The sequence below is a fragment of the Gossypium raimondii genome, chromosome 10, assembly GCF_025698545.1.
Source record: "Gossypium raimondii isolate GPD5lz chromosome 10, ASM2569854v1, whole genome shotgun sequence".
NCBI classification, from domain to species: domain Eukaryota; kingdom Viridiplantae; phylum Streptophyta; class Magnoliopsida; order Malvales; family Malvaceae; genus Gossypium; species Gossypium raimondii.
Genome location: NC_068574.1, coordinates 13,204,392 through 13,227,028, shown reverse-complemented (window position 1 = coordinate 13,227,028; position 22,637 = coordinate 13,204,392). Strand labels below are relative to the sequence as shown.

Below are 22,637 nucleotides of genomic sequence, written 5' to 3'. Positions count from 1 at the left end.
GTATGGATAATTTGTGTAAGAAATTTTCTATTGTTTAATAAAATTTTCTAAATTTATTTTTCAAAAATTACTCTCACTAAAACAAACACACTACTAAAATTGAAAAGGGGCTTTTTTTCATATTTTAAACTAGAAAACTAAGTTTGGTCTTAATTAGACCAATAAACATTAATTAAAAAATGCTCTGATTTAATACAACTCATACGTAGTATAGCAAACTTAGTTTGGTCTTAATTCTCACATCAGTTAATTGTTGCGAGAATAACCACACAATTTCAAAGAATCACAAGGCCTTAACAATTGACATGCACTGATAAATGGCATGGCATTACACACCAGAGCCTGTACAAAAATGAACTATACCAAACACGCACTAACTTTATACTATTAATTGCCTTGCTAAGTATACAAATAATAGAATTAGTGCCACAAAATAGATTGTTATTGAAAACAAACACTACAGTCCTAGACAAATTCAGTCATGAAAAACTCACCCCCTAAAAGAACAAGCAAATTTCGAATACAGTAACGATGCTAACAACATGCAGTCTCGATCGATGACAACTTTTGCAAGTCTATTTCCTTCCCTGAACACATTGATGAAGCCTAAAAATCTCTGATCTGCTAAGCAAGAGGTGAGAGCAAATCAACAATTACCACCAAGTAAAAACCTTCATAAAAAGTAAGCAGAGATCAAGGCCAACATCCAACAAGAAACACAATACTAACACATTGAACAAGTGCATATGCTTCTTTCAGTTCCTTATACCATTAATAGAATCATGATGGACTAATTTTTTCCAATTTTGTAAACAGGAGAATCTAACTCAAGCTATATATAGATAATACAAGCAACAATATAAACCTGTAAAAACTTGACAGCAAAATATTAAAAAGGCCTCTCCTGGAGCTGCTTACAACACATTTTCATGCTTGCTATGTCCCTGCTCCTTTTATTGCTCATCCATGGATGATTAAAAATGCACTTTCCGATGAAAATAAATTAAAAAAAATTTGCCAACTCATGTCCATCAATTATGTCACCATTATTGGATAATTTTCTTCTTCTTTTCTACATTTCAAGAAAGTAGAAACGAAGCTTTCTTAGTGTTCAAAGCTAGGGATTACATTAAGAGAATCATCTCAGTGCATATTAGCTGGCTTTTGGCACACAGTTCTCTTGGTTCCTTGTTATTTGGGGGTGGGGGGTTGGCTTGATTTTCTTCATTTTCTTGTTGATTTTGTGTTATTTGTTGCTTCTTGGTTTTGATTTTGTGTTATGTCCTCTTCACAAGCTTTGGATTGGAGGAAGTTTTTTGATTCGTCTTCTGAGCAAAGTTTGGAGTTTTTTCCACTGGAAGTCCATGGTGGTACTATTACTGTCAAACCTCCAGCTGAGGTGTTTGATAAAGGGACTCGGAGGTGGCAGCACTTGTTGGTGGCTCAATTTCATGGGCGGCCTTCCAATTTTGGTTCTCTGCAGAAGTTGGTCGATATGCTTTAGAGTAAACAGGGGGCTGTTGAAGTCAAGATGGTAGGTGAAAATATGTTTATTTTTTAATTGTCTTCTTCTATTACTTGAGATTGGGTTCTGGATCACAGCTTTGTAACAATGTCTTGCTTATGTGAAGGTGTGTGTTAAAATTTTTGTTGATTTTGAACTCCCTCATTTTATTACGTGATTGTTACTTTGTTTCTATTGGAGTTGAAGTACCATGGCTGCCGATGCATTGTTTATAGTGTCGGTCTTTCAGTCATTCTGGTAAGCACTATTTTAAGAAGAATGAGGTGAAAGTTTGAAGGGTTAAGCAAGATGGTACAGGCACTGCTCAAATTTCTGTTCCTAAAAAATCTGGTGCGGTTTGAAATGAGAGTGCTCCTGATGGTGGTGCAACTTTGACTTCAACTTTTGAAGTCTCCTTTAAGGATAAAGCCGTGGTTGTGAATCTTTCCCCTACTTTTAAATCGAAGCATGTGTGTCTTGCTAGATCTAGTAATAGATTTGAGGCTTTGAGTGTTGAGCTTAAGGATTCTAATGATGTCGCTGTTGATGATATTGATGCTGAGCAAGATGTTGTTGATGATGATAATGAAACTGAACAGCTTGAGTTTTCTCCTCGAAAGCCTAGGTTGGCCTCGCTAGCAGTAGCTGTAATGGCCCAAATTCAAAATTATCGGAATAGTAGTTTCGTAACCACAAATCCAATTTAAAGAGAAATTTATTTTAATATTTTTGCATGAATATTGATATGATAGGAAAAATCGTATGAAAATATCGATAGAAAAATTTTACTGATTAAGCGGTTAGTTAGAAAAAGAAATTATTGAAGAAATTAGGTAAAAATAAGATATCGAGACTTCGATCTCGTAAAATCGAGTCAAAAATATTTTTATAAATATTTATGAAGTGTTAGTAATATGGTATTAAAATTTCGTTAGAAAATTTTAATGTTTGGGTAGTCAATTAAGTAAAAAGGACTAAATTGAAAAAGGTATAAAAGTTACTAGAGGGATTAAATAGCTCAATTGTGAAATGAGGAGGGACATAAATTGTAAATTACCCCAAAAGGAGATATTTTGGGCGGCATACGCTGAGAAAAATCACGAGAATTGAAGAAATAAGGGTAAAATTGGAATATTACAAAATTTACTTTAAAAGTTAGGACTAAAGTGAAATTATCTAGATTTCTCTTTATTTTTCTGCACTCTCATCAGCCAAAAAACATCTTAAGGGTTTCTTCAAGCTGGTTTTTCATAATTTTTGCACCAAGTGAGTTAATTCTTGCCTTTTTCTTGTAATTTTTGTGTTTCTAAGACTTTTACAACTAGGTCCTATTACTAAATTCATTAGTTTTTGATTTTATGAATGAATTTGAAAGTTGATATGAATATGTGCTGGAATTTTATGAGGAAATAGGATGAAATTGATGCTTTAATTTGTTTATGAGATGATTTTATTAGGTAATTCCAATAGAAATTGATTTGTAGGACCTAATTGTGAAAAAGTTTGGAATTAAAGTTTAGTGCTGAAATTATGATTTCCAAAGGTTATAAGGTAGTTTAAAGTGATATAATAAAGTGTTGATTGAGAAAAATCAGCTCAATTGAGAGGTTAATTGAGCAGGGACGAAATTATCATTGTTGAAAGTTTAAGGGAAAAATGGTAATTAACACCATGCACTAAAACAGTTTTGGACAGCAGCAGTACTCTGACTTTGAAAAATCACCAAAAATTGTAGAGATTGAATTAGAGGATGAATAAAATATGAAATTAAAGCTTATTGAGTCTAGTTTCTTATAAAAGAAACGGTGTAAGCAATGAAATTGTAAATCATGAGATATAATAGATTTTGTGAGACAAGGTCAGAATGAATTCGGGTTCCCCTGTTCTGACTTTGGAAAATCATTAAAAATTGTAAAAAAATTATTATGAGTTATAATTTATATGCTTGGAATCCTTAATGAGTCTATTTTCTGAAGAAATAAAGGGAAGCATCATCCTAATTCTGTACAGTGAGATAATTAATTTTTAGTGAAGAGGGGTCAGAACTGTCATACAGTGAAACAGGGGAAACTTTAAAGAATAAACTGTACTTATTGGCTAAACCAAAAATTCTGAAATTTTTATGGTAAGAATATATGTGAGTCTAGTTTCAGGGAAAATTAACGGATCTTAATTTGGAGTTCCGTAGCTCAAGATATAAATAATTTAGTGACTGTGACTCAGTGAGGCAGCTTTGAATGCACTATAAATAATAATGGAATTGTAGAGAAAGTTACATATGAACATGAAATGTATTAGATTAATGATTAAATTTATTTATTTAGATCCGGAAAATTCAAATACGAAGCAAGATCAAGGAAAAGAAAAAGTTCGGGATTAGTAGATTTTTGTTTACGAACAATTGTCGAGGTAAGTTCGTGTAACTTGAATTATATTCATAAATGCTTGAAATGTTTGTTATTGATGTGAATATGATTTGGATGTTTATTGTATGATAACTGATGAAGTATTGATATTCTGGATGAAAAGAGGAAATAAATCCCGGTTGAATGAAAGGAAAATTTGATGGATCTCTGAAAAGGAATTGACGATAAAAAGGATCTAGCCCGGACGGGTGATCCTATCCTGATATAGCCCTCCCGAAGAATATGTGGAAAATAGATTTAGCCCGGACGGGTAATCCGAATTAGGGTCTGAATTTAGCCTGGACTGGTAATTCAGATCCAAGCTCATTAGAGTAATTATCGTTGCAGGAGATTTAGCCTGGACTGGTAATCCCGACAATACTCGTGAGTTTATATTATGTGATTTAGCTCGACCGTAATCCCATTATAAGGATAAGGTTCATGGGAGTGTGCTCTCTGAAATGGAAATGTGCGCACATGAATATGAATTGACGGACCCGGATTTGTACACTTAGGTGTACCCCTGAATATCCATCGAAATTCCAAGTAGTTCAACGGGATAAATATGGAAAAATAACAAGGAAATGGAAATCATGGAATTGATGAGCTCATCAATCATTTATCTTTGTAATGAATTTGTATGAGGTTGAGTTTGTATGTGATAGGTATATGTTTATGTGAATTGGCTGTGTGCTTGTGTTATTAAATGATGGATGTATAACTATGGTAAGTATAATTCCTGTTGCATGAACTTACTAAGCACAAAGTGCTTACCCTGTTTTTTTTTCCCCTGTTAGTAGAGTTAAGAGCTCGAAGGTCGGATTTGGTCGGAGACACATCACACTATCAATCTCGAGATCTCGGTACATAAAGGAACTTTATTTTGGAAATCAATGGCATGTATAAGCTAGTAAATTAGATGTTAATGTGAAATGAATGTATGGTTAGCCATTGGTATGGCTAACAAATTTTGGTTTTGGTATGTGATGAAATTATCTTATGAATATGATAAATCTATTTTGAAAAAAAAAATTCGGTAAAATCTGGTAATGCGTCATACTCTATTTCGGCGACGAATACGGGTAGGGGGTATTACAGTAGCTCCTCTTGTGAGATCTTTGATGGCTACAAAGCAAGAGAACCTTGACAAATGTGAGAAGAAGATGAATAATTCTTCTGCTAAAGGGTGAGGAAAATGAGGTGGTAAGGAAGGTACATATTCTCCTCTTGTTCCATGATTATTCTTTTTTGGAATATTAAGGAGTTTAATAATCCGCTAAAGCAAAAACTAGTAGTTGATAGGTTAGTTAGATTGAAGATTGATGTTTGTTGTTTGTTGGAAACTAGAGTTAAGTGTAATAATGCTTCGATTATTTTAGGGAAGTATTTTCAGGGGTGGAACTTTGTTTGTAATTATGATCATGCTGTTAATGGTCGAATTTGGCTTATTTGGAAGAGTGTTTGTATTGTGGATGTGTTATGTCTTTGGTTAATGTATTACATGCAGTGTGCAAGTGCAACATCAGAAAGTCTTCTTTTCAACTGTTTATGCTTGTAATGATGGTGTTTCTTGTCAAGAGCTATGGTCTCACTTGTGTTCTATGAGTGGCCAGGTTGGTGATGCTTCATTGTTGTTGGGTGGTGACTTTAATGTCACGCTTTTGCTTGAGGAGAGTCCTTCTTTCGATAGTTCTCAGTCTTTTACTGTTGATATGAAGGATTTTGAAGCTTTGGTTATGGAGATTGAAGTCTTTGATCATGCTTATTTTGGTCTTGTTTTCACTTAGTCTAATCATCAATTGGATAGCTCGATTGCGAAGAAGCTTGACAAATTTCTTGTTAATCCAGCTTGGTTATGGTTTCTGCCTCATTCACGGGTTGAGTTTGTTGCTCCTGGTTGTTCGTGTAACACCCCCAACTCGTCTCCATCACCGGATTAGGGTTACGGAGCATTATCGATCAATCGAAAAACATTTATCATCATAACATTTAATAAATTAGTCTCAATCATAATCATATCAAACATGTGCATTTGGTCCCTAGATCGAGCCTTCGAGGCCCTAAAAATAGCTTAGAAGCAATTCAGTACTAATTTGAAACAAAACAAAACAAAAGTTTTAAGAAAAAAATGTAAAAATGTGAAAATAGGAGTCACACGGCCGTGTGATGTAGTTAGTAATTAATTTTTTATCCCGTGCGATGTACGGGTTCGATTTTATGTATTAATTAAAATATATTATACTTATTTCTTAAATAATTGTTACAAAGTTTTCAACATTTTAAAAATAATATGATTGAGAAAGTAAAAGCAAAGTAATTTAAATCTTTAATATTTAGAATTTTTGTCAAATATTGACTGATTACTTACTAAAAGTAGAATTTAATTTTGTGTAATTATAAAATCCATAAAATTTTAAATATGTTATTTATTTATGTAGCTAGTTTAAAATGATAATTTAATTTTAAAATTTGTTTTGAAGAGGTTGTTTTAAAAAATAATAATTTAATTCTATTTTATTAAAATATAAATATTTGTACTAATACATTATATAGTTAAATATATTTTTAGCAAAGCAAGCCCAACAATTAATTATTCGCATTTTGTAGGCGCATTAAGAGAGTAGATACTAACCTATAGTTAAGTAGTTTTCTTACCCATGTAAAACATAGATTAATTATATATATAAATTAAAACACTATTTTGTAACTTTTATAAAATTAATTAATGATTTATGGAAAAGTACAATATTACATTTTTCTTATTTCTTTACAAATTTATTAATGAATCTAACATTAATTCCAAAATTATGAGTTGATTGGAGATGTAGGCAATCTTGAGCATTGATTTTTATTGCGTGGAAAAGCAACAAATAATAGAGCCTCAGCAGAAATGTGGGAACATTGAAATTTTGAAACAATATTGATGCACTATCATTTTGAACTATTAGATGCGGATTCACATCAAACAAATATGTATAGGTCAAAGAAGAGTCTCATACATCTAAGGAAGGAGCAAAACAAAAGAAGCCCTCAAGCCCGACGAAAGCCCGAAGGCGGCCACTGCAAGTGTTTTTGAGAAACTAACCATTTGAATTTATCATCATCCACACAATTCATCCGAGCAAAGCAAGAACTTGAGCGAATGATAGTTTTGGGAATTGATGGGAGGAAAAGGATGAATAGAAGGGTGTATAAAGAGGACTGAGGTTAGGGTTGTAGTCATTTCTCTGAGTAATTTAATTTCCTAACTCTAGTTGAGAGGGAACACAATAGATATCCATATAAGAGCAGCCATTATAGCCATTCTAGTTGGCATTGAAGTTAAACGGGAGGTGACGGAGGTGGTGGAAGTGGGAGGGGTCAGGGTGTTAGTGCTCGTTGGCGACATGCTCAGGATCGACATTAGTGTTGGCATTGAAGCGGCAATGATGTAGGGATTGGAGGATAAGTTCGAGTTGTTGATGAAACAAGAACAAGGAGTTGGTGGTTGAGGAGAAGGCATGATGCAAAAGCCCGAAATTAAATTTTAAGAGCATGAATAATCAACTCGAAATTTATGACTATTTCTTGCAACCTAAGTAGCTTCTTGTAAGAGTAGCTTCTAGACCAAATTTTTTGGATTCAAATCTGAAAAGTTTAAATAAGAATTAGATAATAAATCAATGAAAATTAAATAATTTAAGAATTAAAGAAAAGAAACAAAAGATGATAGATGTAGGGGTGAGCATTCGATCGAATCGAATCGAAAATTTTCGAGTTAATCGAGTTTTCGAATCTCATTTTATCATCCTAACTTTATTTGAAGTTTTCTCGAATCGAGTCGAGTGAGATGGAATTCGAATCAAATCGAATCGAATATATTTGTTCGAGTTAAATTTTAAAAAATAATTTTGGGTCCTTATAACCATTGTCACCCATCGTAATAAAATTTGTCCACCTTAATCAAATTTTTTATTAACTTTCATCACTTCATAATTTATTTATTAATTTTTTATTTATTGGTTAGCTTCTTTGCTTGCTTAGTTGTTTCAATTATCTTGATTCTTGTCACTATGTATTTTAGAATTAAAAATATATTAAATGTAAAAATATGATTTTTTAATAAAAGTTATTTTAAAAATAAAATGTAAAATTGATACCAATATAAAATTTTAACACGAATATTTTATAGCATAATTAATAATTCAATTTTAATATAAATATTCAATATGACTAAACAATTCAATAATATAAATAATATAAAATGTGAAATTTAATTTAATAATATAAATAGTAGATATAAATAAAATTATTACTATTTATGTTCAGTGATTTTTTGGATAATTTTGATTTTTATTTGAGAGTAAAGGGTGAGAAGTAAAAGTTTAGGGGAAAAATAAAAAGTTTTGGGGAATAAAAGTTTGAGGGAAAGTAAATAGGGGGGAGTAAAATTTTGGAGGGAAAATATTTAAAAAAAAAATTGGAGGGGGGAGGGGGAGGGTTTGAGATAGATGGGAGGTGGGATGGGAAGGGAATAAAAGGTTTAGGGGAAAAGTGGAAGAAAGTAAAAATTTTGGGGGAAAATAAAAGGTTTTGAGGGTTTTTTGGAGTAAAATTTTGAGAAAAAATAAATGGGAGAGTAAAATTTTGGTGGGAAATGGATTTTGGGTAGATTGGGGGATTGAGAGGGGAGGGGAGTAAAAGTTTTGGGGGGAAAGTGGGAAGGAGTAAAAGTTTTGAGGGAAAAGTAAAAAGGTTTGGGAGTTTGGGGTAAAAATGTAAAATATTATAGCTTGATATTCGAATTATTCGAGTTATTCGAATTCGAAAACTCAACTCGATTCGAACTCGAAATTCGAAAAAAATATTCGAGTTGATTCGAATAACTCGATTAACTCGAATAACTCGATTCATTTAACTCGAAATTTGAATTTTTTTTCGATTTTTTCGAGTCGAATCGAGTTTTACTCACCCCTAGATAGATGGAATGATGAAAAGAAGAAAGAAGATGAATGGTGTTGATGGCAAAGAGTTGGATAGATAGTCTAGCATCCTTTGATGAACAAGCACCAACAAAGAATTATAACGACTTTTAATTAATCCTCCCAATTGACTTGAATTAGGCAAGTTGAAGTTATGATGAACCTCCTCCATAATCTTAAAGAATTGAAGCAAAAATTCTATCAAGAAAGAAAAAAGAAACTAAACTTGTAAGAAAAATCTCCTTGGGAGTATTTTATTAATAAAAATCAAGCAAAATACCTTATATGGTGGCTATTGAAAATATATCATACACATATATATATATATATAGACCTAAGCTACTTGAAAAACAAGGAAACAACTCTTCCTTTTTCTCCAAGCAAATGACCAGTCATAGGCCCTATTTAGCAATTAACTGATAGCTGCTTGCTTATTGTAGTGGCTGATTTGACTAATTAATTCTATTAGTTGATTTGACCAATTGATTCTATTAATTGTTTATTTAAAAGTGTTTGTTAAAACTTAACTGATAGTTGAAAGCTGATATGTGTAAAATGACAAATAAGGGCATGTCACATTTTATTGTTAAGTATTTATTTGTTTATAATACTTTAGTCTTTATTGGGTAAAATTATGGAAATTAATTTGTGAATATTTTTAAAATTTAAATAAATAAATTTCTTAAGTTCCTTATTTGCAAATTTATTAAGTTGCATAAGAAATCATTTTATACAAGTAAATTGAAAATAAATTAAAAGTACATAAATTAATTAGTGAATATTTTTTAGAATGAAGGTTATTGATATCTTGGCATTCCTATTAGGTTTGAGAGCATGTGGCAAAAAGAATCATTTTTGAGCAAGCATGGCCAGATATGTCATTCCACATATCTCATTCCCAATTAGTTGGGAAAAAAGTTGTCAATCCCTGCGTTTTTTGTTTTGAAGGTTTTAGCTCAACAAGCTCTTGTAAACCTCTATTCACCAAACATTACAATTAGAGGGTTTGACTACTCAATCCTTTATTTGTGCCCAAATCAACTAAAAAAGACTCAAAACTCTGTTTACCAAACACTCTCATAATCTTACTCTTTAAGTTAAATTAGTCTAAAATACTTATAAATTCGTAATAAATAAATCTCTAAAATATAAAACTTCATAAATACATTGTTGGGCTAATATATAATCAAAATTAAGCATTGATATTGAATCCAATATGATTTAAACTCAAATTAAGGCCCGAAACTTGTAATTCCCGTAATAAACTTGTTTAGAATTTTTTGTTTGTGTAGTCTTCACTAAAACGACTATATCTTGAGCTCCCAAAGTCTAAATAAAATGATTCAAAGTTCGTTTAGAAGCTAAGAGACAGCTCTTTTATCAGTATGAAGACATCTCAACCCAAAAATACTTGGATCCCATCAAAAATTTGCCACAAATCAATCGATCTTCTAGACTTGAAAATTGACAGGTTTGATGAAATTAATTTGATAAATTTCAACTCATTCATGCACGCATCAAGACAATTAACGGTGTTGTTAGTGATTAACAAAATATTTAATGGTGGTGACTAATTTGCATAATTATTTTAATTATAGTGACTAAATAAAAAAAAAGAATGGAATGATCAAAATAGAACAAACCCTACTTTAGAGTGACCGTGGGGTATCCTAAAATTTATATATATTTTTCTTTTTGACATAATATAAAGGTCGAATTTAAAAAAATGTTTTTAAAAAATATATAGGGTTTTGGGCCAACTTTTAGAATATTTAGGCAAATAAGTTGATTTTGGAGAGAGAAACATAAAACACGCCTTGTAGGAAGCCTTTTTTGCACACTCCGTAAGATGCGTTTTCACTTATGCATCCTACAGGGCGCGTTTTTTGACTTTTTGACACATGGTTAAATGTTAGTGATTTTGTCTTTGAGTCGTGGGTTCAATTTTTCTCCTACTCGCATTCGTATTTTTATTTCATTTGTTTCAAGCTTTACTGTTTTTATCCTTGAGCCCCAGGTTCGATTCCTCTTTTAAGCATATCTGTATTTTTTTATTTCATATTGTTTCAAGCTTTTGTTTATTTTTAATTAATAAATATATTATTTTCAAGTTTTTTAATTTTTAATTCACATTTTTAATTAATAACTCTTTTATTTATAAAAATCAAATAATTATTTGTCAAATATCATTATTTTTAGTAAATATAATTTTTATGTGTGTAATATTTATTTTTCAATCTATATCATGAGTGTAGTAAATTTTAATATTATCTATTTTTGTATGTGTATTTGAAATATTTCACATATAAAAATATTTGAAATATCATACTCATACTAGACCTGTCCATGGGCCGGGCGGCCCGGCTCGGCCCGACCCGACGGCCCGCCCGAAATATGGGAGGGTTCGGGTAAAAACATAGGCCCGAAGTATGGGCTTGGGCAAAAAAATGAGACCCGTTTAAAAAACGGGCCGGGCCTCGGGTACCACTTTTTTGGCCATAGCCCGAATATAAAAAAAATATATCTTTTTTATTTTTATTTTTTAATTTTAAAATACTTTTAAAATATTTTTATTTTTTTATTTTTAAAATATTTTTTAATGTTTATTAAAAAATGGGCCGGGCTTATGATATTTTTCTCGGGCCGGGCTTGGACAAAATTTCAGGCCCATATTTCGGGCCAGGCCGGGCCCGGGCCTAGGAGGCGGGCCGAAAATTTTTCCGGGCCCGGCCCGACCCATGGACAGGTCTAACTCATACCCATAATGTAGATGAAAAAATGATGATATTTGAAATATTTTTACATATAAAAATAATAATGATATTTGAAATAATTATTTAATTTTATAATATTAGAAATTACCATACCCACAATATAGGTGGAGAAAATAAATATTTGAAATAAAAATGTTATATATAAAGAAAAATATAACAAAAATTAGTTGATATTTTCAAAAATAAAATATATTTAACATAATGAGAAATATCAATTTTATCAAAAATATATTTTATCATATAATTAGCAATAATTATTTGATTTTATAAGTAAAAGAGTTATTAATTAAAAGATGAATTAAAATAAAAACTTGATAAAAATATATTAATTAAAAATAATTTTTTTGAAACAACGTGAAATAAAAATACAAATAAGCTTGGAAGAAGAATCAAACCTGAGACTCAAAGATAAAATTACTATTAATTAACCATTTAACCAAATGAGTTAATGTATTAAAAATAATAATTAAAATAAAAGTAAAGTTGAAAACAAATGAAATAAAATTATAAATATGAGTAGGAAAAAAATCGAACCTAGGACTCAAAGACAAAATCACTAATGTTTAATTATCTGACAAAGCTTTAATAAAAGTGGGCCTTATAAGAATCGTTTTCACTCTTCCCTTCAAAATCGACCCATTTCTCTAAATATTTCGGAAATAAACCAAAAACCCTAATTTTGTTTAAAAAAAGACATTTTGATAGAAATCCACTTAGGTGTTTCCTTTTTAAAAGATATTGTAAGGGATTTTTATCCAATCTAATCATTCCTTTCTTTTACTTTAATAAAGTAAATAAAAATTATGTGCAGAACATAAAAAAGATGTTGAGCTTTTTCTCAGCATTTCCCAAAACCTAAAAGGCATGAGTGGACCCCATAAGCTGCCTTGATTTTCTGGACACCCCCAAATTATTTTATTTAAACTCCAATAAGCTAATTCAAAAGTTTAATTGATATTTATTAAAGAAACTACAGCAAGAGCATGAAGTGAAATTTAATGAGCTGATTCTTCTTGAAACCCATCCACCATTTCATAAACAGCCGCTGCAATTTCATTCACCCTTCTTAGCTCACAATTTTCTTCAATCTGTTACCACCATAAGCCCCATTAAAAAATAAAATACTGAAATTAGTGTTTATGATTAGAGTTAATTAAATTACCTTAACACTGAAAGAATAAAGGACCAGATCTTCATGCGATGTGAGATTGAGATGAAGCACCAAAAGTCCCAGAGATTGAATCCCATTCACCATTTTCAACAGCTGTTTCGGGTGTTTTCCCGTTAGTATCTTCAGGTTCGCATGGCTTTCCACCACTGTTACTTCAACGTTCGCAACAGATGACGACGACGCCACTGACTCTCCGGCGGAGGCCGCACAGCTACGGTGGGTGGTGGAGGAGTACTGGGGAAAGTTAAAGAATCCCGAGAAAGTTGATGAAACTGAAGAGGAGTTTTCTGGGTTTTTTTCAGTGGTTTTCCGGGCCTCTAAAGATTGAAGAAATTGTTCTAATTCCTTTACGAAATTAATGGCTCCCCCTATGATTGATGCTTGGTCCCCCTATAAACAATTAAACAAAATTTCAGTTTTAAAAACCAATGATCTTCTTAAAAAATAAATATAAAAAAAGAAAGAGTACCCTTTGAACGTAAGAGGTTGGCATCATGGATTTAAGAAGACCAAGGTAATCACTCATTTGTTTCCTTCTATTTCTTTCGACAGCAATATGAGTCATCCTTTGGTGCTCTATCTCTTCTCTGTTCTTGACATTGTTGTTCCGCCCTCTCTTCCGCCGGCACGGTGGGGCAAAGCCATTAGCTGGGGAAGCAGAACATGTTGCACTAAAGGCAAAGCCTCTACTTTGAGCGGAAGTTTCGTGTTGTTGTTTTAAGGTAAAGGAGTCATTGAGGCCGCCGTAAGTGAAAGGGTCTTGCTGAAACACCACAGTGTCTAATGCCATGAAAATGATCTTTCTTGATTTTCTCTTTGGAAGCTTTTAATTTTTCTTTGTTGCCAAACAAAGTTGTGAATAATGATCACAAATATTCATATATCCAAGAGAATCAGAGACAAAAGACAGACAGACAGACAGACAGAGGCAGGGATTTAGGTTAATTATTAATTTTAGAGTAATTTATATTTTATTCATCTCGAGACTTTTTCAATGTTGGTATTAAGTTGAATAGATTATGATAAACAATGTAATAGGAAATTGGTAAATCATAATTTTAAATGCGGCCTAAATTAGATTCAATTTTGGGAGATTATATTGGTCACTAAAATGATCCAGTAAACTATCAAAATTTATAAAACAGTCATTTTAAAATGATCGTTTATTTTAGATGAAAACTTAATTTATTTTCAGAAAAATTCAAGTGTTATTAAAACCAGTTTAGGTTAACTTAGCCTATATAATAGTGATTACTTTTGAAAACTTAGTTAATTATCAATTTAGTTATTGCTCATAATTTTAGTTATAATTTAGCAGCAGAAAATTTATATCTAACTTAGTTTTAATAAAACTATATTACATGCATAGATAATTAAATTTTATAATTTTATTAACCTAAATCAAATTTAAGTCATGCATGTTGAATAATCCCTAGAAAAAACTTAAGTCTCATACCATTTCAAGATATAACAATACAGTCTCTGGATAAGAAAAATATCAAATAATAATTTTAAAATATTTTAATATTACAAAACCGAGCCGAGACCCTCTAGATGTCTTGTTTACGTCCTAACCTAATGGGTTATCTGTAGAGATGGAAATAAAAGGGGAGTGAGTTATGAAGCTCAATGTGAGTTCAATCACAAGAAAACCAGTGCAAACAACATATATAGTATACTGAATAATAAGACGTAAAATAATCATCATCGAACAACAATTCAGAGTATTGTTATTCCGGATCAATTCAACAAAATATCATCACAAAACTCTCAGTGGCATATGTACATGTTGATAAATGCAATGCAATTTCAGCTTAACAAAAAATGTCTTTCCCGACTCCGCTACACTCCACGATAGGAGTTCCCAAAATTCCTCCCCCTTTACACCACGGTGTGGATGAACCATTAAAATGTTGCAGATAAACTGCTAATACAGTGTGGATGAACCACTTGTAATAAAAAGGTGGATGCATCACTGGAGTTTTTTTATAAAAAACTTTTGCAGACAAGCTGCTAGTAGGTTGTGGATGCACAACATGTTTTACAGATTAAAGATGCTACTACGGTGTGGATAAACCACAAATCAGTGCAAATAAAAGTTGCTAATACGGTGTAGATTAACCACTAAACGATGCAGACAAGCTGCTAACACTTCCTTCGTTCATATCATTCTACCCCATGCAATACAACATGACATTCTATAACAAATTAATATTGTAGTATTAACATGCTTATAATAGATCATAACAGTAGCGATAAACTTGCTTAACGTGTATTTGGTTTAACGGTAGCAATAGGCATGTATGCCATGCAATAAGTAACACAGAGGTATGGAAAACATTATTAGTTCATCAGAATCACAGTGGTAGTAAACAAGTAATATCCTCATATCAAACATAAGCAATAATAATTCATTCGATAAGATCATGTATTCCAACATTATTCATATTAATCGAGACTTAATTGAATGAATTAAAACACTAAAATGGTTCGGGAATTATTCAAAAACTAAACTGAACAAATCATGAAATTCTAGGCAAAACTGTAAAATAAGGGACACATGGTCGTATGGGAAGCTATAGGTCGTGTGGAGGGGTTACACGGCTGTGTGATTGACGAACTACATTAAGGTTTGCAGGGCACATGGCCGTGTGGTCCGCACGCCCGTGTGGAAGATTGTGTGGCCCTAATTCTAGGCACGATTTGTTCTGATTCGCTTGTAAAAAAACACACCTTTCATCGAGAGTCCAATTAACGTTCCTTACACTTGATTCTGGGCTGACGCATCTAAATCGGGTCTTTCAAACGACATTTACACAAGAAGTAATTGTTGATTTCAAGATTTAACAAGATTTGTAAAAGATTTATCAAGATTTCAAATGGATCGATTGGTCGAATTAAAGATTAAAGTCGGATAAAACTACTACGAGATTCTAGGATCTAAATTTCAGAATAAGATGTACTTACAGTTTCTTGGCAAAGATCGAAATACTATTGATGTCAATTATGAACCTGGTAGAAAAATAATGATTGAATGGAAAATGATTTTATTCAAGAAAGTAAAATAATTAACAACAATTAGGATGAAAATATGGTGTAAAGAAAAGAGAAAGAAAAATGAAAAGATAGTAAATAGAAAGATGGAGAGCAAATTTTATTAGGATTTGAAAAGGGGCAATATGAAAATTTAATTAGGAAAAGAAGAGAAAAATATGGTGGAATTCTAATTCTATTAGAATTTTGAGGAAAGACAATACATGAATTCTAATTAGGAAATAATTGGGTCAATTCCTAGGATTGGGGCTGCACATGCAAATTTCCCAAATTAGGAGCAAGGGGCAGCACAATTTATATTTTGTGTTTTGCCAAAATCTCAAAATTAAAAGGTAAGGAAGAATTAGAAAGGGTTTGAACTTAAGATATCTTGAGAAGGTTCTAACATGCTAACCATTAAGCCTAAGCCTATTTCTTATTTAATTTTTATCCCCAACAATATTTATTTTAGTGTGATTTTTTATCCTAGGTTGCAGAAAATTAAAAGAAAAAAAATGAGAGGAGTGAGGTTTAAACTTAGACTCTTTAGGGAGGAAAATTAATACTTAACCAATAAGCTTAAACATATTTCTTGTCTATTGCAGCTATTTAATTGTATATATTTATTTCGGGTTAAACTTACATATTCTTTATTAATTTATATATTTACTCAAATTTTTATTAACTTATTTAACTTATAGTTCTTAGCACATTCCATCTTAGTTTTTATATAATAATTAATAATCATAGTCAAGTCTCATTATAAATATTTTAATTAATTTCACCCTTTTTCAATTAGGTCCTAACTCAATTAAAACTCACTATTTTCAAATTAAACCTTGTAATCAAATTTCCTTTTAGATTAATTAATATAATAATATATGATTATATTATTTTAATACTTTAATAAATTATTTCTGACTCTAATTTCGATATTTATTTCAAACCCTCAATTTATTTATAAACGTATAAAATAACCTTATAAATTGAAGTGTGATCACTTTCAATTTTCATAAACCTAATTTTTCTATCCCAATCTTTGAAATGTGAAAATAATTATTAATCGAATTATGAAATATTTTCAAAGTTTTCAACTGCTGAGAAGATTTGTGACACTGAAATCAGAGATGGGAAATGAACAGCAGAAAATTTAAAATAATTTTATTATTTTAGTCTTGTACTTTTCAAATTTTGAAAATTTAAGCATGACTCAAATAGCCACAGTTAAATCCTTTTGTTTAAATTCAATTACTAGTCTAGGACTATGCCTACAAATGTAACTTTAGTCCATATTCTCTAACTGGATCATTCTAAGTCCTTATACTTTTAAATTTTTAAATTTTAGTCTTGACAAAATTACATTTGTTAATTCATTAATTAAATTTTAGTAAGTAAAATGTGAAAATAACAAGTTAATATGACATTACACATGATAATATGTTTGTGACATCATATTTTTTAAACGACAAAACTTAACTTAATGAATTTAACTGTTATTATTTGGTGAGGACTCAAATTTTTAAATTTTAAATGGTAAACTACAAAAATAGTCACTTTTGTTTGTCGCATATTACATTTTAGTAATTTATGTTTGAAATGTTATGTTTTAATCACTTACGTTATTATTTTGTTACGAAGTGGTCGCTCTATCGTTAAGCTCCGTTACCTCCCTAACAATGGTCCTATGTGGCAGTCCAAATGTGTTTTAGATGCCAATTTAGATGTCCTACATGGGAATCCAAATTAAATTTATTTAATTAAAAACCTATTTTCATCTCAGCAACTAGACATCCAAGTTGACATTTAAAATCCATTTGAAATGCCACGTAGGACTGTCGTTAGGGAGGTAACAGAGTTTAACGGTAGAGTGACCACTTCATAATAAAAAGATAACGTAAATGATTAAAATGTAACATTTTAAACATAAATAATTAAAATATAATCTGAGATAAACAAAAGTGACTATTTTGTGGTTTACCTAATTTTAAAAGTATAAAAAGTACAATGGGTGATAGCAGAATTTAACCGTATTAGTATGAACATCAACAGTTGAATAAAACAAGTGAGGGGGCAAAGACAGAAGTGAGAAGCAGGGACGATGGCAGCAGTGAGAATCTATGTCGACGACCATGACCATGACTATGACTATGGCCATCACCCCACCATCATCATCATCATGTGACTATACTTCCGAATGTTAAAGAATGGCTGTGTCTACAATCATCTACGACAATGACTAACAACGTTGGCTTCTGTCTCTTTCTCTCTCTTTCCCTTCTCTAAACAATATTTCTTTTTCATGTACATTTTATTTTTAGAATAATCATATGTTAGATTGATGGTGCTGTTTTTAAAAAATAATTATTAATAAGATTAAAAATCAGCATATTTCATTTTATTTATTAAATATTATTTAAAAATATGTGATGATCCTTTTTCGTACAAAAAAATACTTTAACTGTTAAATTTTTTCAATGGAAAATCTTTGCTTTGACAGTGTGGCGCCAACATTCGGGTTAGTTGCTGGTCGCAACTTCTTCAACGGCATTCATGGTTTTTGTTTTATTACTCTTTCATTATCTTTCATTAAAAGCATTGGTGGTTTCAGCGATGTAAACAGAAAATCATTTTTGGAGAGTAGGAATTAAATTATGTATTTTTACGATAATAAAAATATAATTTATTATTTTAATATTTTTTATTATTTTTATAATTTTTAAAGAATTAAATCAAATTTTATTGTTTTTGAAGTCAAAATATAATTTTATAATTACTAATTTAAAATTTTATAAATTATAAATAGCTTAAAAGAAAAAAAATTCATTTTAGGGGGCCGGGGTCCTGCATGCCCCCTTGGCTCCGGGTGGTTTTAATTTAGTTTTTAGTTTATATATGAGTTTTGTCAAGTTAAAGGTACCGCCAAATCTATTGGGAACCATTCTTAGATAGTATTATTATGATAGAATATAGAGATTGTGTTTGTCAAATTGAACCCAAGATGATAATGAGGAAGATAAGTCATATGAGACTTAGTCATTTACGCATCACTGATGCGGTGGGTCTCTTGATAATGATTTTTTAATTGACCGGAGTTCATTGTTAGGCTGTATAATGATAATAGGTTATGATACAATTTTTAGCAATTTCATCAAAGTGCTGCATCTCTAATTTATTTTTGAATTCTTCAAATAGATTGCCTTCCTCTTCTTTTAGTATTATTCTGCAAAAATTTCTACTTTAAACTTGTAATATTCTTCTGGTTGTTTATAGCTAGCCTCCTACTTGTTACCAAAAATATATTAAGTAGTTATTATTGTTTTTATGAATTAGTATTTGATGTATGAAAAATTATTTCATACCCTATAAAAAATTTAATAATTCAAAAGCATGATAAGCGATACATACACTTAAGGTATCTTATAATAATAAAATATTATTATTTTAAATGATACATGTAAATTAAATCTGTTCATAGACCAAATTACTTACTTAAATTTTAAAATATATCTTAAAGATAGTTTTAGATAAAAAAATTAAGCTCATTTAAATGCATCAAACTCAAGCTTGAATATTTAAGGGTCTAACTCAATCCAACCCGACTTGTTTTTTAAGTTTGTAATTAATGTAGGCGTAATTACGTAAAATTTTAATATCATATTTTGGGTCGGGTCACAATGTGTGTTAATATTATGTTTAAGCTTAGACTAACTTGACCCTCTAATATGAAATATTTGAATATTGCATTATGTCAAATATAAACCCTTGATATACTTGGAGTGAAATTTTAATTTTAAAAGTGAAGTTAAAATACTACTAATTATTCCTTTATATTCAATACTTCTTTTCTTTTTCCTTTAACTTTGGTACACCACAAAGGATGCATAAAATTTTCACTAACAAATTATTAAATAAAATTTTCTTTTTTAACAACTTTATATTAAATATCAAATATTATTTTAGAATTTTCCAGATAATTTATCTTAGGATATTTATGCATCAAAGAAGAATTATTTTTTAAGGAGGTTACAAACATGATTACCAATACAATGATAATTACATTTACAATTAATATATTCAAACAAAATTACGAAATATGGCGAAAAAAATTAGATAGATTCCATATACGATGAAATTTAAATAAAATAAATTTAAATTCAAAATTCATTCTCAAAATTTTCATAATCTAATATTATAATTAAATCAAAATCTCACTAAAAAAGGAAAACCAATTTTAATCACTCTCACATGTACAAAATTTTACTAATAAGATAATGGTGAAAATCTTGAGTCGTTTAAACCAACATTAATGTAGCGGTTAGTACTTCTGCCCGTACATTTAGCATTTAGCATTTAGCATTTTCCTTAACCAAAATTTTGCATGTTTCGGGTCTGGTTTGTATCTATTTATCTTTTCATTATTATTATTTTTATTTTAGGCACTTGAAATTTGATTTAGTGTTTTCGAACTTAAAATAGGTCTACAGAAGCTTGAAGCTCGGGTTTGAAGTCCATTGGAAGTTTAGAAGAGGAATCGAGACGAAGTGTGGCAAAAAAACGAGGAGTTCAGTGCTCTGGCATGGGCACCCCAACATGATCAGCCATGTGTCGCTCGAGCGCCAAACCCTGTGTGCCCCTATGCCAATTGTCGCGCCCTACACCAAATCGCATAATTTTGACTTAAATCTCCATGTTTTGATTGTGCTCCGAAGGCATTTTGGTCTTTTGTGGGTTTTATGACATAAATCAAGTTTTTGTAACCTAAGTTACGTCGGCTAGACGCTATAAATATGATATTTTCAAAAGGAGTTAGAGCTTTCCCTTCTAAACTCCTTTTCTAGTCAAAGTAATATTCAAAGTTTGATATAAAGTTTGGAACATCGAATTGTTCTTGATATTTTTTTTGTTCTTTGGTATTTGCATGTCTTACAATTGTTCATATTTGTTAAATATTCGACTAGTATTTTATAGCTTAGAATAATTGATTTGTCAAATCAATTATGGATTTAGTTGATTGATTGATTTTTAATATTTGCAACAAATTTTTGTGTAGTGTGGGCATGCAATCTAACTTAAATAAACATGGATTATGTGTTTGTTGGTTAGGACTGAGTCTCTTTTGTTCTTAATGCTATTGATAGATTAAATTTTAATCGAACATTATAGACTTGTTTGTCAATAAGAAAAGTAATTAATGGCGATTTCTTGATTATCAAAAATGTAAAAAGAGATTAAGTTCTTTAATAAATTTAATTGAGTAAATTTTATTTTTATAGTTGTCTATAGTTTCTCAAAATCTGACGTTATTGACGAAGATTGGTGTAGATTTTTATTTTTTTATTCATAAAAAAGACTTTCATTATAGAAAGAGAACTACAAGAATTCTAACCAAGAGTGATCCAAGGCACGACGTAACCCTGAACACGCCTTAGGGACAGAAATAGACAACATGAAGCCGATTGCAGAATTAATACCGAAAATTTTCAAACTTTCCGAGCGGAACTTACTTAGACTCTTAACCAAATTTCGGACATCAAGATGAGAATGTTTGAAACTCAATTTAGAAATGTGGTATGGTGATTAGATTTGTGGAACAATCGTACGTATGCCCCAGTGTTTCCTCTTTTTTGTTCCTTGAATTTTGGGCCCTTTCAAATCCCCCCACAAAAGGTGTGCATTGAATGAATAAAAAGGGTCGTTTTGATATGATGAGGGGTTGCTTGTGTTTATCATTTTCTTTGATACCTCTGTCAAAACCTCCTTTCTTCGGATTTTTCCCTTTTCCAGAACTGCACCCTATGAATGAAATTTGAAAAAATGTTTCAGTGACATGTGAAAAATGAAATCACTATTCTATTAAAACAAAATTATTCAGCAAATTTGGAATCAATTTCTATCCTTAAATTTCGTTTTATTTAAAGAAATGCAGTGTAACTTTAGGTTTATTTATTTATTGTATTTGCCATCATTTTAATTAAGTCATTAAAGTAGCAATATTATATCAATTAAGTTCTTCAATTAACCTAATCATCAATATAGGGATTAAACGTTAGTTCAGATATAATGTAGAGCTTATTTAAAACATCTTGATTAAATTATAAACACATATATACGCCATATAGATTTTTTGAAAGACATGTTTAACAAACAATATCAATTTTAGTTCCAAGTTGTTCCTATATTTACAATTTGATTCACATGTTTTAAATGTGTTCAGCATTTATATTTGATTGACATAACACTGGTGCATTCAAAACTCTAACTAAATTATTTTGAAGTTTGAGGATGAATAGTTTGAATATGGATTTTAGTAGGTGTCATTTTCGGCCGTAGGTTTATGGCTCAAGGCTGCAACACTTATCCAGCCCTGACTTTACAGTCTTAACAATTGGGCCATTGACGGGTTTGGGTTTTAAGCCTCAAAGCTATATAAAGACACAGTCTTACTATCCATTTTTGAAACTAAAATTTAATTCATATAATAATGGGGAGTATTTAGTACATTAATAGTGTATTTTCAACAAGCGCTTAAAAGAATTGCCATGTATTCTTTTTTTTTTAAATATTTTCCTTTTAATATATCTCATAGGGTATTTGTCAATCTCTTAGAGTTTAAAAACTACACCGACAATATACCAAATATTTTTTCATAAAATAATAAAGATAATCATCCATACAAATTGCCAGTGGAGTAAAAAAGCTCTACAGCTGGATCTGAGTTATGCTATTTATTTTTAGGGTATAATAAAATAATTAAAAAAGATACTCGACATCATTTAAATTCATTTGTGG

At 30.6% G+C, this 22,637-nt stretch overlaps 1 protein-coding gene and 1 long non-coding RNA gene across 2 annotated transcripts; one reads left to right on the top strand and one right to left on the bottom strand.

Moving 5' to 3' along the window:
• The first annotated feature begins 2,673 nt into the window (after window positions 1-2,673).
• On the top strand, window positions 2,674-5,862 carry LOC128034093 (uncharacterized). The gene is made up of 3 exons (XR_008190184.1): window positions 2,674-2,770; window positions 3,829-3,913; window positions 4,710-5,862. It is a non-coding gene; the product is annotated as an uncharacterized LOC128034093 (long non-coding RNA).
• A 6,581-nt stretch (window positions 5,863-12,443) lies between these two features.
• LOC105775829 (transcription factor bHLH94) lies at window positions 12,444-13,731 on the bottom strand. The gene is made up of 3 exons (XM_012598341.2): window positions 13,285-13,731; window positions 12,807-13,205; window positions 12,444-12,732 (listed from the first exon to the last, which is right to left on the bottom strand). Exons 1-3 carry the CDS (start codon window positions 13,603-13,605, stop codon window positions 12,640-12,642), a joined length of 813 nt encoding a protein of 270 aa, XP_012453795.1. The 5' UTR covers window positions 13,606-13,731; the 3' UTR covers window positions 12,444-12,639.
• Window positions 13,732-22,637: the final 8,906 nt, after the last annotated feature.

Bases quoted from the DNA above. Each gene is read 5' to 3' on its own strand.
- LOC105775829 (XM_012598341.2), bottom strand. From the start codon at position 13,605: ATGGCATTAGACACTGTGGTGTTTCAGCAAGACCCTTTCACTTACGGC. The intron at 13,206-13,284 runs GTACTCTTTCTT...AATTGTTTATAG, and splicing joins CAACCTCTTACGTTCAAAGG to GGGGACCAAGCATCAATCAT. The intron at 12,733-12,806 runs GTAATTTAATTA...TGGTGGTAACAG, and splicing joins TTTATTCTTTCAGTGTTAAG to ATTGAAGAAAATTGTGAGCT.